Genomic DNA, 13,942 nt, shown 5'->3' on the forward strand with positions numbered 1-13,942 from the left:
CTGAATATAATGAGAGGCAGGTTGACCACCAAAAAGCATTATACAAAAAAACAAAAATGCATTTTTAAAATTGGTGAGTCTTTTGATAATCCCTCCCTAACTTCTCCCCTTGCATTTAAAAAAAGCTATATCAGTGAGGGTGAATGAGTTTCTGAACCTATTGCTCCGAGTAAGGGGTAATCTGTATCTGGAGCCAGAAGGCAAAAGCTGAAACTCTATGTAAATTAGATGGGTCCGGTCAGAAAGAATGGCTTTGACTTACTTTTAACCTGTCTGCTGTGGACAGTACACTCTGCTTTATTACAGTGATTTTCCTGCACATATCCCTTTTTTTCCCTGAGCTCCAGTGGTGCAATTGGGCGGTACCTATTTGATAGTACTCTGTAGAGCAATGCCGAAGTTGTGACTTTGAGTCTCACCTGGAGTAGAATTTTGGGGCAGCCGCGGCTAAGTGGTCAAAATCGCCAGCAAGGGTCAAATCTGTGCCATCGACCTGCCGAAGAGTGTGGGTACACACAATAAAAAAATAACATTTCCTGTGTGAATGTGCATGTTCTCCCTGTGCTTGTGTGGATTTTCTCCGAGCTTCATTCACATTCCAAAACATGCAAATTAGGTTAATTGAAGACTCTATACTGTATTGGTCAAGTTGTGAATTTGAATGGTTGTTTTTCTATATGTGCCCTGGATAGGCTGGTTACCAGATCAGGGTGCACCCTGCCTCTTGCATAAAATCAGATGGGAAAGGCTCCAGTTCCAGTTCACCCCCGACCCTAGTGAGGATAGATGCCAACAGTGCCCTCTGTTGTTGACATGATTGAGAACGCACGGGCGGTTGCTTCATATCAAGATCACGTGACTGTTGCGAACTGAAGCTCGCTTGATGATCAGGCCGCTGTTGCTACCAGTGGCGAGCATGCGCACCTGCAGGGGGCCCGGGTGGCCGTGCGGCTGCTTCTTTCGGGTCTGCTTGATGAGCTGGCAGAAGAACTCATTCTGAAGCTCAGGGTGGGTCAGACACACCTGCAGGGCGCTCTGAGCCAGGGAGACGTGATAGTCGATAGCCGGGGCATCGATGGCCACATTTATGAACAGCTGACAAGTCTGAGAAGAAAAGTAATAGCCACTTTTATGACAAGGAGCACAGAAGTACTTTTACTCTAAGCCCTATATCAACAGCAAATAGCCCTTAAAATTGAGGAGGTAACCCATTCTGGAAAACAGCAGTGTCTCAGAACCAGTGGTGAGCATTCCAGGCCCTGATTTTTAGATACTAAATACTAATATTTACTCCCTGAAATTATTATTATTTATTCCTGTCTGTTCTCTTCATTTCATAATGTCCATCTTTGCTGAAATGCTTCCAGTAGTTTGTATGGATGTTAAATTTTTTAGTTTGTTTGGCCAATCAGATTTTAGTCTCTATGTGCTGCCATGTGAATCAAATTTGCCCAGGGCCTTCAGAACCAGTTATTTCCAAAACATATAAACTTTGAGAATCTTTTCTGCACAAATAAATGCGCCCAGCTCACTAAACGTGGACAGCAAAATAGAACTGGGAAGAGACCGGTTTGTCGCGCTTGCCTGGCCGCCTCAGACTGCGACTTGGTTGGCCGCGAATTGGCCTGGAGAGAGGGACCGCTGCGTCGCGCTCACCTGCGGCCGGCTCAGAATGCTCCTCGGGGTCGGCCGCGAGCACGCAATGTTACACTAAATGTTTCCGGTTTGGTGTTGTATTTTTTGGAATGCAGCCATCTGCGTATAGGACTCGTACCACCATTATATAACTTTACCATAGATTTCAAGTAGAGAGCTCTCTCGCTTTTGTTGCTAACCTGAGTTAAATAATCGGGCCAAGAAACTATAGTGGTGTCCTTTTACGCAAGGTTGGTGTGTGTCCCCCCCGCAAGTTTTGTGAGCCAAAGATGCACGAGACCAAAAGATTGACAGGCTATTCGGTCAAACATCCTGTCACTACACTCTGTGATGAGCTATTCTTCTCCCGCCGTACCTAGTTGTAAAAAAATAATTAAAATTAAATTAGAAGCATTAGATGGGGCCAGAGATTGGTGATTCTTCAAAAGATCATTTTAATAATATTCTACTGTCAGTTCATACAGAGAGTTTAAACATATATGACAGAAAAAGTGTTGTTTTTTTCAACTGCAAATTGTCCCTTTAAGCAAGGAAAGCATATGCATACTCCCGCACCTTAAAGAGTTTGACAGCCTCTGTTTGCAGGGCCTCTGAGGGCAGCGTGGTCAGGGGGGACAATAGAGCCTCCTTACTGAAACATAATGCTGGGTGTCTCCAGATCTGAGAGTCTGGAAATCAAAGTATAAAGTTTGAAGAAAACACATCTAACAAATGGAACATTATGAAAGCAGCACTCATTGAAACACTTGGAAAGTCATTATCTCTATACATAGACACAGATATAGTCAGAAATTAGATGGGTCTGGTTCAGATTGCAGGCAAATCCGCTTTTTTAATCTGACGATCAGATCTTGACGTTCGACTGTCCACACTGTCATTTGCAAGTGACCAGATCGGACTTTTTGCTCCCACACAACTCTGAACTGACCTGTCTGCATAGGTTGCTGTGGTAATGACATAGGCGTCAGTATTATGTTGGTGAGGCCATTTACAAACATGAACGGACAAGCAGTGGGTGGGGGGAATAAAAAAATAAATAAAATAAAAATCATGTGATGCTTGTTGTTCAGACTTTATAAAATCAAAACTAATAATATGTGGAGATGATAGAAAATCAGATTTGGGTTGGCAGTCTGAGCAAGGCCTTAGAAATGCTTACTTGGATCTTCATCCACTTTAAAGAGTTTTCCCACCAGTTTTTCAAACTCAGTGCCGACTTTCCCCACCATGGTTCCTGCTGCAACACACAGGTGGTACAGCCACGAATCCTAAACAACATCATGAATTTTGTCAGCTCTTTGAACTCCATACATACTATGTTTATTAAAGTGTAGTATGGAGTAAACAGACTGACCTTCTCATAGTGAGATTTGATGAGAAGGTAAATTGGATCTTGATCCTGTGGATGGATGGCGATAGTAAAAGACACTACCTGCGATCCGTCCCCACATGCTTTCAGGCCATCGTCCGAGTCCCGAGACCTGTCCATCTCCTCCACCTGGGCATCCCAAAGCTTAATCTGACCAAGTGGAAACTGAGAACATACAAACAGAACAGTCAAATCAGTAAGGGATCATTTTTATATTTCACTCCATCACCGTCCTAGCATTTGTGGTTGGAATCTACTTTTAAGCTTATATGGTAAATACAAATAGACAATGGTAAAGAAATATTTGTTCAGAAAAAGCTCTTAAAAACGATGCTTGTGACCTGTTGATCAAATTTGTGTCACGTATGGAGACACAAATTGGAAGCATTTAAAGTACTTAACACATTTAGCACACCACCCAGTGTAAGGGTTATACCAATGCTGCCATAAAGGCATTGGTAATTACCCAAATCACCTACACCAATATGTAATATTTAACATTTTCAATGCTGAAATAAAACAAAAATATACTGCTGTTCTGCAAGAAAACTGAAAATATGGTAATGCACATTATTTTTTTCTGAATATTCTGTTAACTGATTAAGATGTCCATTATAGTTCTTATTTTACTCAAATTTCTCAACGGAAAATGTGTTTTTACGGTTTTGCGTTATGTTTCAATAGATTCTGATTTCTCAGAAAATGACACTGAGTTTTTATGATGATCATCATTACTCCATGGTAAAATTTATTATTATTTTGATTACATTTTCTGAAAAAAAAATATATATACGATGCAATTTCCAGCAACAACATCCATTTTAACCTGTAAAAGTAATAGAGGTGCAATAAGATTTGTAAATTGTACCTTGTCCTCTTGGCTACGAAAGTAGTACAGAGTTTTGCCAATCAGAGCACACCAAACCCGCTTGGAGTAGCCATGCTTTACCTGCAATTGACAAAAGAAATTTCATCGATTCAGAAATTGCTTTGAATTCAATGAAAATAGTTCAATGAGAATAGTGCAGTGTGCGTGATGAAAAAACATGGGAGGGAAATATACATTAATTACTTTCAGGGAATAGTTGTAGAGTAATAATGTAACCTTGATAAGCCATCCCTTCATGCTGGGCCGAATATCTGGCTGGGTGAAGAGTGGACTTGCAGCTTTGACTCTCAGCACACTCTGCAGCACCATGAGCCACTCATCTAGCAGGTTAGGGGAGTCTGCTTTCAGGTAGCATACTCGCTTCCCTGTCAGTATCTACACAAAACAATAAGGAAGGAAGAGGAAGGGAAAATGAAGAAAAAGAAGGATGTTATTGCATCCATGGATTCTGACCAAATGAAATTGAAATACATTTCAAATGTTGAATACTCATATTTATTGTTTGGAACACAAGGCATGCCTGAATACCTGGAGCACTTGTTTTCCTTCTCCTCGTGTGATGTTGCTGGTGGCGTTGACCTCAATCTGACCTTGAGGCTTCCTGATCACATCGCTCTGCGGAAACAATTTGATATAAGAGCACACATAAGCGTCAACGCAGCTCTGTACATTTAAATAGGGGAGAACAATTAGTCACAGCTCCCAAAAATATATCTAAATAGAAACTCAGACCTTGGCAAAGGCCACAAAAGTGGTAACAGTAACTAAAAATTCACACTACAAAAATCTGCTATGTTGCTTCTCAGGAAATTTAAAAAAAAAAAAAGAAAAGAAACTACAAGCACCATCTGCTCAGACAAGTGTACCTGTATATATTCGGTAACTTCAATACAGACAAACAAGCTCATATGTACATTTTAATTACCCTCATGAGTTATTGTTTGGCGTCCTTGGGTCCCTTGAAAGGCACTATCTAAAGCTAAGTTATTATTATTATTAACTAATCAGTGCAAATTACAGTGAGTACATTTTTAAATCACACAAGTGCATTGGTTGTTAAAAGCAAACAAATGTTTCATTCAAACAAAAGATTTGTGTCATGATCCTTGCCGTGCAGGTCCTTCTTTAGAGCTTGGATGGCGGCTTGCGCCTTGTCTCTCTCTCTCTCTCTCTCTCCCCAGCAATCAGCATCACCTGGGCCGCACACCTGTCTTCAAGCAGCACGCATTGCTGCCTGCATTTAAGCCTGTCAAGTCCAGCAAGCCTTCGCCTGAGTATTGACACTTGATTGTGGCTTACTGGCCGACTCTCAAACGTCAAGGTTTCGTTGTATATAAGTAACTATCTGACTACCCGCATCTGTACTCACCTGATTGTATTCTCTTCCATCTCCAGTGTCCCCTCCGTGTCTTCCCCTGCCTCGCTGTCTGCTCCAGCCACACTGCCAAGCTACCCCAACTGCTCACATTCCCGTTTTCTGCTCGCTCCTTTTCCCCACGGCCCACCGTCTCGCCTTGTATATCCTTACCCTGAGCCAACCCGCAATAAACCATTCTAAATCTACTCCTTCCGCCTTAGTCTGCTCTTGGGTCCAATCCAATTCACCTACGATTTTGAACCGTGACAATTTGCTGATCTGTATACATGGAAATACGGGAGCCGCTCTTTAATAACCATCACATCATCCATTGAGTTTGGCTTTGGATAATTTTTGCCTGCATCGCATTCAAGGATGCATGAATTGCCTCCCGGAGTTGCTGTTTGGAGTTATACTGCCATTCACCCTCATAGAACGTCCGTATAAAGACGCTCCACATGAGGATGCTCTGTGGTTGAGGTCAGGGGATGACGGTGGCCACACAAAGTTTTCTCCCTTTATGCCCATAGCAGCTAAAGTGATGGCGTGCTATCTTGCATGAGTAATATTTTATTACAGAAGGTTCGGTTTTTTTAATACCATGGCACGTAATATTTGCTTACAAACACCACCTGTTTTGCACCTTCAGACCCTCGATAAGGCCCTACCACCTCACTCCACATTGTAAACGTCACTCCAACATCTCTTTGCTGGCATCACAGCCTTGTTGGGACATGAGGGCCACTAACCATCCAAAACTTCTTCCATTTGGACAGTCCAAAATAGCACGGCATTCATCAGCGAATAAAGGTTTGAACGTTAGTCTTCGAGTATTCCTGAGTCCAGTGCAAAGTTTCTCGTTGTGAAATTTGTTTTAAGAGTAGCTGAAATGCAGCTTTATGCATGACACAAACTATTAGAGAATCCTGTATCGAGAGGTTCTTGGGACATCAGAGACAATAGCAACTTCAGATACTATCTGCTTCCAGCTCATCAGTGGCTTTTAAACAGCTTTTCTCTCAGATTATGCATTTGTCTCTTTCTCCAATTGTTGGAATCACACACTTTTAACAGTACAATGTAAGCACTTTTCATCAGCAGAAAGATCCTTATTTTCCCCCATAAAGCATGAAAACCGTGACTTGCTTAATATGGAGCAACATCCATAAAAAGTTTCCCTTAAATTAGGCTTTTCTGGGAAACTAATCAAACCTGTCAATAGTGATCAATATCAGTGATCTAAACATACAAACACTTCCACAGAAAGGTTCATCAAATGTTGATTTAACTTAAATCCTAGATGAATAATTTGGAACAGAAGAGGAATTGTGTCCTTTGTAAAGTCATCATCCCATGTCTCGGAATAACAAAAATGAGGCTGAGGTGAGTAGAACTGCTGCAGATGCTGCAGTATATTACAGAAAATCCAGAAGGTTGTTAAATGTGAAACTGACAAATGTTTTGAGACAAACTCACTGGGGATTTATAGTAAAGAAGCTCTCCATCTTTCAAGACAAACCAGCGTCTCTTCCAAGTTTTCTTCCAAGTCTTCACCATTTTCAGCAGGTAGCCTGATTTCTCCATCGATTCCTAAAACATGCAGTATTCAGAATGAGAACCACACTGACCTATAGTGGTCAAGTATGTTAGAAACACCCACGGATTTTGTTGCTGTTAGATGGTGTCACTCTAGCACTGTAGCAAAAATATACCAAACAAATTACACATTCTTCAGTATGTTTATAATAGAATTTGGCAGATATGCTGTAGAGGCTCATCACTAAAATAAGACATACAGTATTTGTCTTTAAAAACAAAAAATGCTGGTCTTATTTGTATGTTGTTGTCCATCCATCCATCCATTTTCTTTACCTCTTATCCTCACTAGAGTCGCGGGCTGCTGGAGCCTATCCCAGGTATCTTTGGGCGAGAGGCAGGGTACACCCTGAACTGGTCGCCAGCCAATCGCAGGGCACACAGAAACAAACAACCATTCGCACTCACAATCACACCTACGGGCAATTTAGAGTCTTCAATCAACCTACCACGCATGTTTTTGGGAAGTGGGAGGAAACCGGAGTGCCCGGAGAAAACCCACCCAGGGACGTGGAGAACATGCAAACTCCACACAGGCGGGGCCCGGATTTGAACCCCGGTCCCCAGAACTGTGAGGCAGATGTGCTAACCAGTCGTCCACCGTGCCGGCTTGTATGTTGTTGTTGTTTTTTTTTAAAATAAATCTCAAACCGAGTTCAGAAAATACACAAGGCAACATTCTTATGAAGTAAATTCTCACAGTTTAAAGATGTATTGTCTGCTTCCAAAATAACTGTCTTCTACATACACATGAAGGGTTAGAAGCAGAGATATTTTACTTCAGCTTTATCCATCCATCCATTTTCTGTACCGCTTCTCCTCACTAGGGTCGCGGGCATGCTGGAGCCTATTCCAGCTATCTTCGGGCGAGAGGTGGGGTACACCCTGAACTGGTCGCCATCTTATCGCAGGGCACGTATAAACAAACAACCATTCGCACTCACATTCACACCTATTGGCAATTTAGAGTTTTCAATTAACTTACCATGCATTTTTTTGGGATGTGGGAGGAAACCGGAGTACTCGGAGAAAACCCACGCAGGCACGGGGAGAACATGCAAACTGCACGCAGGCGGGACCGGGATTTGAACCCCGGTCCTCAGAACTGTGAGGCAGATGTGCTAAACAGTCGATCACCGTGCCGCACTTACGTTTTATTTCACTCCAAATATATAAAACAGACAGCTCAAGCTCAGCTCGGTGTCAGAAAAGTCAACATTTTGGCTTTTGCATGGGAATCCAATCAAGTGAATGCATTAAATATTCATACAAATAGAGAATAAAAATGTACAAAATAAGGTTTGTGGGCACTGCTATTTGGAGTGACAGATACTGTATCATGTGCAGTTAAATCCCTTTGCAATTTAAACTTTTGGAAAAATATTGGATTTTCGCATTTCATTCTGCATTGCTCCAATGAGTGGTCACAATGTTTAGTACAACAGTATAATAATAGCCTATAACACAACAAAGTTGAAAGTTGAGCAGTATTTCGAATTTGAACTGTTTGAACTGACTGCTTTCTTCCAGCTTGAGCTCCCCACCTCAATGTGACCCTTGCAATGACAAATTAGTTTTGCTGCACACTCAGCTATGTGGGGAGCTATAAATGTGCTGTACTATGAATACAAAATTCAGCCACAAAAATTCTATATTTAGCCTTGGTTTCCAAAACCATGGCGATTGTTGTTGTTTGTAATACAAATACAGTACATACACTCTTGCTGTTGTCACCAGCAGAGGTGCAGGTTTTGGGGAATTTCTGCTCTGGTTCAGAGCACTCAGTATCGGTGGAATAGGCATCAGGGGGGATGGCATAGTCGTTCTCTGATGTCATTGAAGACATGGACACAGCTGCAAGTGAAGCATAAGTGGTTTCACATTATTGTAATGTTAAAAATATACACTTAAGATGTTTATTGTATAAATTAAAAACAACAACAAAAGAGAGGTCAGGTAATATCCTTCCAGTATAAGTGGCGTGCACCTCTTTTGAGAGAGTGTGGGCTGCCTGGGTTGCTGTCCTTGTGGGAGCTTGACGATGTGTGGGAACTGCATAACGAACCATCCTCCTCTCCAGAACTGGATGACTCCTCGGAACTGGATGACTCATCTAAGAACGGGTTGTTGCTCAGCAGAGTGGCTTTCTGCAGACACACAGGCCTTTTGTGTTCACAAAGACAATACAAACCTAAAATACATACATAAATTCAAACACCTGCATATGCACAACACAGAACATAAGAATGTTGCACACAGTTTTACTTACCCCCTTCAGAGTAGTGTAAATGGGTGTGGTCATGTTTTTATAAATGAGGGATGTGTATATTACAAATGCAGGATAGGAGGATTGCTGAGAGGGGTCTACAAAACAGAGTAAAGCTCAGTTAAACATAGAACGTGACTTTGTCATCACGACTGTCACACTCACAGATTCACCTTTGCTAGCCGAGTCTGTGCAGGATGTCTCAGACAGCCTGATTCCTGATTTCGCCACTGCGTAGATGCGACTCTCCTTTTGAAGACAAACACGTTAACATACACAACATAGGCACACTTGAACCATTACAGGAAGTCCAACACTAGAGATGTATAATCACTCCTAGAGAAACAGTTCAGAAATTCCTAATCTAATGGAATAATCCCACAGTTGACTGATTTTCTTCAGGGGCCGGTGATGACAAAGAGGAGAAAAAGGAAAAAGAACTTTACTTCTCCCTGTCCTGGCTTCTCATTATTACATGGTTAAGTCAACAATAAGTCAGTGATCAAAAGCAACGGAATGTACACTGTAGTGAGCTGTGTCTACCCTTAATGTGGAGACATTTTAACGATGAATACACACAGTACAATTTGTTGTACTGCAATGAGATTCAAATAAATTTACATTCTTACCCAGGAGGGGAGCCTGTGTAATGGGGGTGTAGGAGGTGAGCTGTGACTGTCTGAGCTTATTTCTGGAGAGCCCTCAGTAGGGACGGGTGTGGCCTGTATGGAAAGCGTTGTGGGTTTGGCACGAGAGCTGGGGCAGATCTGCAGGGGCGGATCCTTGCCTGTTTCCATGTCAACCTCCTGCACTTGGTCAAGATCAGTTTCCTGCGGCTGGGAGGAGCGCAGCATGCTGAGGGCATTACGTGTTTTCCCGTGTGCTGCCTCAGTGCTGATTGGTGGTTGGCTCAGGTGTTTCTTGGCCATAGCTACATGCATCAACCCTGACCCTGCTGGGGTCCGCAGTCTGGGCTGTTTGGGTGAAGCAGGGGTATCTCGAAGGTCTTGGGGCAGGTTGGGTCGTTTGGGAGTAGGCGCTGGTGTGACAATGGGGCTGGAGGTGTTCGGTTCGTTGGACGAGGATGACGAGTCAAGTCTCTGCGACTGGAATCGTTTGTTTAGCTCCTCAGAGGGGCAGTCCTCCATTTTACACTCCCCAGGTGCTCCCAGAATGTTGAAGCTGGGCCGCTCCGCACGTTGCATGTCGTCGTCAAACAGAGAGCTGCTGTCATCCGAGGCTGTCAGGTAGGCCTCGCTCCCAGCCCGACTCAACTCCAGACCTCCTTCTCTGACTTCACACCCTCCTCCTCCTTCAGCACTCGAGAGCACTGAGGAAACACTACAAGACTCAGACCTGCTCGCTCCAAAGTCTGATGGATTCTTGTTCTCATTCTCCTCCAAACGAGTATCCAGCAGTCCAGTTTGATCTGGTCTCTGGACTTCGGCACTTGTGGCTGAGGAGGCTCTCTGCTTAGTTCTATTGTCTGTTAGAATAAACAAGAGGATATGCCTTACTTTATGTACTGTACACTGACAGGTTACTTCATTAGATATGTCTGCATCTAATGATATCTTATAGCTAGTCAAATTCTGCCTTTACAAAGACAATGATACGGTGTTTTTTTTTACATTGTTAAGTATTAATTGAACAATTATTGCGGGTGTAGTGTACAGCATAGTATACAGTATTATCCCTATTTTGACCACATATTTTTTTTTACATGTATGTTAGAATAATTGAAGACTCTAAATTGCCCGTAGCTGTGATGCAAAATGAAAATAGTTGGTTGTTTATATGTGCATTGCGAGTAGCTGGGGACCTTTCCAGGGTTTACCCCGCCTCTCGCACAAAGTCAACTGCAATGGACTCCAGCTCTACGTGACCCTATTAAGAGATGCATTATAGAAAATGGCTGGATGGGTAGCTTCCATGAAAAACAATTGTCATGAATTGTCTATAAACAGACTAAGGTTTGCAGTTTAGAATCTCCACTTCAAATTACTGAGTACATACATCTGCCTTATTCATAACAGTTGTTTTCCTCTACAGTATAAAGCATTCTTACCGATGTTGACCCTGCCTTCATTCTCTTCCTCTGTGCTGAGGCTCCTTTGGGAGGGAATGGGCCCTGTCAGAACCTGTGCACTCTTCCCTCTCACCTGGAAGCAGCCAAATGTCAAGCTGCTAACCCGGTGGGCTGCACCTGGCCTGCACAGAACTGCTCGTCTACCTGAACATTTCTGCTCAAATTCTGAAAAATGAACAATACATGATATAGCATATATATTTGAACAGTTGCATATATAGCCTTGGATCTTACACTGACCGTCCATTTTCTTCTTTAGTTCATTAATCTGTGCTTCTTGTTGTTTGTTGTTTTTTCTTAGTGCAGCGTTCTCTTCCTCAAACTGAGGAACAAACAAGTAGTAAGCAGTTCAAACTCACAAACTGATCATGCAAAAAATGTATATCATTGGTCTTAAATCAATTTTTTTAAATTATATTTTTGTTTGTTGTTTTTGTCCTGTTTGGCTTTTAGGTTAAGCATAAAGGAGGATCTGTATCCCTTTTATGCCGGAACAGTTTTACTGGAGTTTTTAAGATGCCACTGTGGTTCTTCGTATTCTGATGGATTTTTACTGAAAATTCAGTTGGGTAGAACAAAGCTTTAAAGGGGAGTGACAGAAAAAAAAAAAAAGGGAGTGATAGTGAAAAGATAATTAAATAATATAGAACGAGAAGACAACAAAAGACAGGACATTAGCTGTAATAAAGATGAGGAAAGTAAATCATTATATGCCTAGCACAATGACACATGAGATTCCAGTGCTGTATGGGGCAGTAGTGCTACACCCTGTGAAGGAAGGACAAGACGATATAGTATAGGACTGGACAGGACAAGGACCGGAGGTGAAACATCCAGGACAGAGGTAGTCGACCCGACTGTACGGCTGAAATGTGGTGGGAGTTGCTATGTAAATTCTAAACAGCCATAGAAACAGAGTGCAAGAGTGTCTTAAATCAATTAAATCCATGTAATGTTTTTTTTCATTTTTCGCTACCTCTGACAACTTCAGCAACACCCATTCTTTGATCTTTGCTGCTTTCTCTTCCACAGTCTTGGCATCTTGAAGCCTTAACTGTTTCTGTTGCAAAGAAACAAGTCACAGGTCACAGAGGCACAAACAAAACTCATTGTCCTTAAAGCGAACACTGATGTAATGACAAATACGTCTTAAAATACAACCACTGACCTCTACTTTTGAAATACGGTGTTACATTTATAAATCATTCTTTTAGTTATAAAAATCATTTTTAATTTGGTACAGAGTGGCCACCATGTTTTTGCGTGTGCAATGCATTCTAGGATTGATGACATACAATGGTTGGTGTTTGCCGTCGTACATTGCTTCCCTCTCTTATATTAGTTTAATGTTTAAATCTACACACTTGTAAACAGTCATCCATTGCAATAAAATAAAAAATAAAAAACATTGCTGCCCTCGGCCGAGCTAAAGGCAGCCAGACACCGAGTGACGAGACTGAACTAGACTGAACTATTATGCAATGTGTGCATGTGGTTTTATGAATGGCCAATGAGTCTGCCACCGGTTTCGCAGCGATTCAAAATTGGAAATAATGTACAAACTGTCGCAGTTCAAAGCTAATCGAAATGCACACAACGTTACACTTACTGTATGCTGAAAATACATTTCCAGATGAGTGTAACCCGCCTGGTTTTGGTTTTGCATTGCGTTCTGGGTTACGAAATTGCCACCATGAACATATCGTGAGGGGAGTATGCTGATCATTGAGCTAACCGCCCTGGGCTACTGATACAGTGGCCAGTACCCTCTTCTAAGGATCGGGGAGTGAGATAATGACGTACAGCCACACAGCCTAGTAGGCTCCAGTTATACACTCCACCACCCTAAATTGTATATAAAGCATCAAATATTGTGTTTTACATCAATACTTACTGTAATTTCTCATGTATAATGCACAATGCATTTTTACAACGCATGATTTTGCTTCTACCCATATGATCAAAACATGAAATATTGTCTGTATTTTGTTAGTTTTTTCAAAGAATTATTCTGAAGTTAAGCACTTTACATGCTCTTTTTTTGAAATTCACACCCCTACTTTTATTCAGTAAATGAGAAAACACACAGTTGTGCTCATATGTTTGATTACCCAGGCAGAATTTGTAAGATGTGTACCATTTTTTTAAGAAAACATGAAGGACCAGGCGAAACATATTTATTTTTATTTTAATGGGATTCAAATTAAACTGTCAGAAAAGCATTATCATTAAATAAAACATAACCATAAATAAATTGATGATGGTTGTTCAGTCTTCAGTCGTGTTTAAAAAAATAAAATAAAAATAAATATATATATACATATTTCAACTTATGACAACAATTGTACATATATGCAGTCATATGTACCCCTGTCATATTGGAATGAAAGTGTAAACTACACCTTTTTCATGACCTCTAGGTGGCATACTAGAATGAAAGTGTACAACTTTTTCATAACCTCTAGGGGGCGGTGTTACAAAACTGACTGCAAATATACCAATATCAAAATATGTGTGTGCGCGCGCACGTGTGTGTGTTTTACCTGCTCTTCCAGCTGCTGCTCCAGCTGGGCGATGACGTCTTCCTTCTCCTGCACTAAGGCCTGCAGCTCTTGGCAGCGCTGAAACCAAACATTCTCTGAGTCTTCTGACTGACCGTCTGGAGCCTTCAGCTTCTCCTCCATCCAATGCACCTGAATTTGTACACAGGTACACTCTAA

General features: G+C 41.7%; 1 protein-coding gene across 4 annotated transcripts in view; it reads right to left on the minus strand.

Annotated features, from left to right (window-relative positions):
* plekhh2 (pleckstrin homology domain containing, family H (with MyTH4 domain) member 2) overlaps positions 1-13,942 on the minus strand; it is a 42,933-nt gene that overhangs the window by 9,910 nt on the left and 19,081 nt on the right. For 2 of the 4 annotated variants that reach the window (XM_061790841.1, XM_061790838.1), the window contains exons 5-22: positions 13,766-13,915; positions 12,199-12,282; positions 11,463-11,544; positions 11,202-11,387; positions 9,763-10,619; positions 9,307-9,382; positions 9,137-9,231; positions 8,855-9,014; positions 8,585-8,721; positions 6,748-6,861; positions 4,443-4,529; positions 4,131-4,289; positions 3,894-3,974; positions 3,011-3,190; positions 2,816-2,924; positions 2,212-2,324; positions 925-1,104; positions 420-493 (exon numbers count right to left, since the gene is read on the minus strand). In XM_061790841.1, the coding sequence (XP_061646825.1) occupies positions 420-493; positions 925-1,104; positions 2,212-2,324; positions 2,816-2,924; positions 3,011-3,190; positions 3,894-3,974; positions 4,131-4,289; positions 4,443-4,529; positions 6,748-6,861; positions 8,585-8,721; positions 8,855-9,014; positions 9,137-9,231; positions 9,307-9,382; positions 9,763-10,619; positions 11,202-11,387; positions 11,463-11,544; positions 12,199-12,282; positions 13,766-13,915 (2,924 nt within the window). The remainder of the gene's footprint in view (positions 1-419; positions 494-924; positions 1,105-2,211; positions 2,325-2,815; positions 2,925-3,010; positions 3,191-3,893; positions 3,975-4,130; positions 4,290-4,442; positions 4,530-6,747; positions 6,862-8,584; positions 8,722-8,854; positions 9,015-9,136; positions 9,232-9,306; positions 9,383-9,762; positions 10,620-11,201; positions 11,388-11,462; positions 11,545-12,198; positions 12,283-13,765; positions 13,916-13,942) is intronic. The other 2 variants (XM_061790839.1, XM_061790840.1) reach the window with 2 other exon arrangements.

This window comes from Phyllopteryx taeniolatus, chromosome 11 (genome assembly GCF_024500385.1).
Source record: "Phyllopteryx taeniolatus isolate TA_2022b chromosome 11, UOR_Ptae_1.2, whole genome shotgun sequence".
Classification (NCBI taxonomy): Eukaryota; Metazoa; Chordata; class Actinopteri; order Syngnathiformes; family Syngnathidae; genus Phyllopteryx; species Phyllopteryx taeniolatus.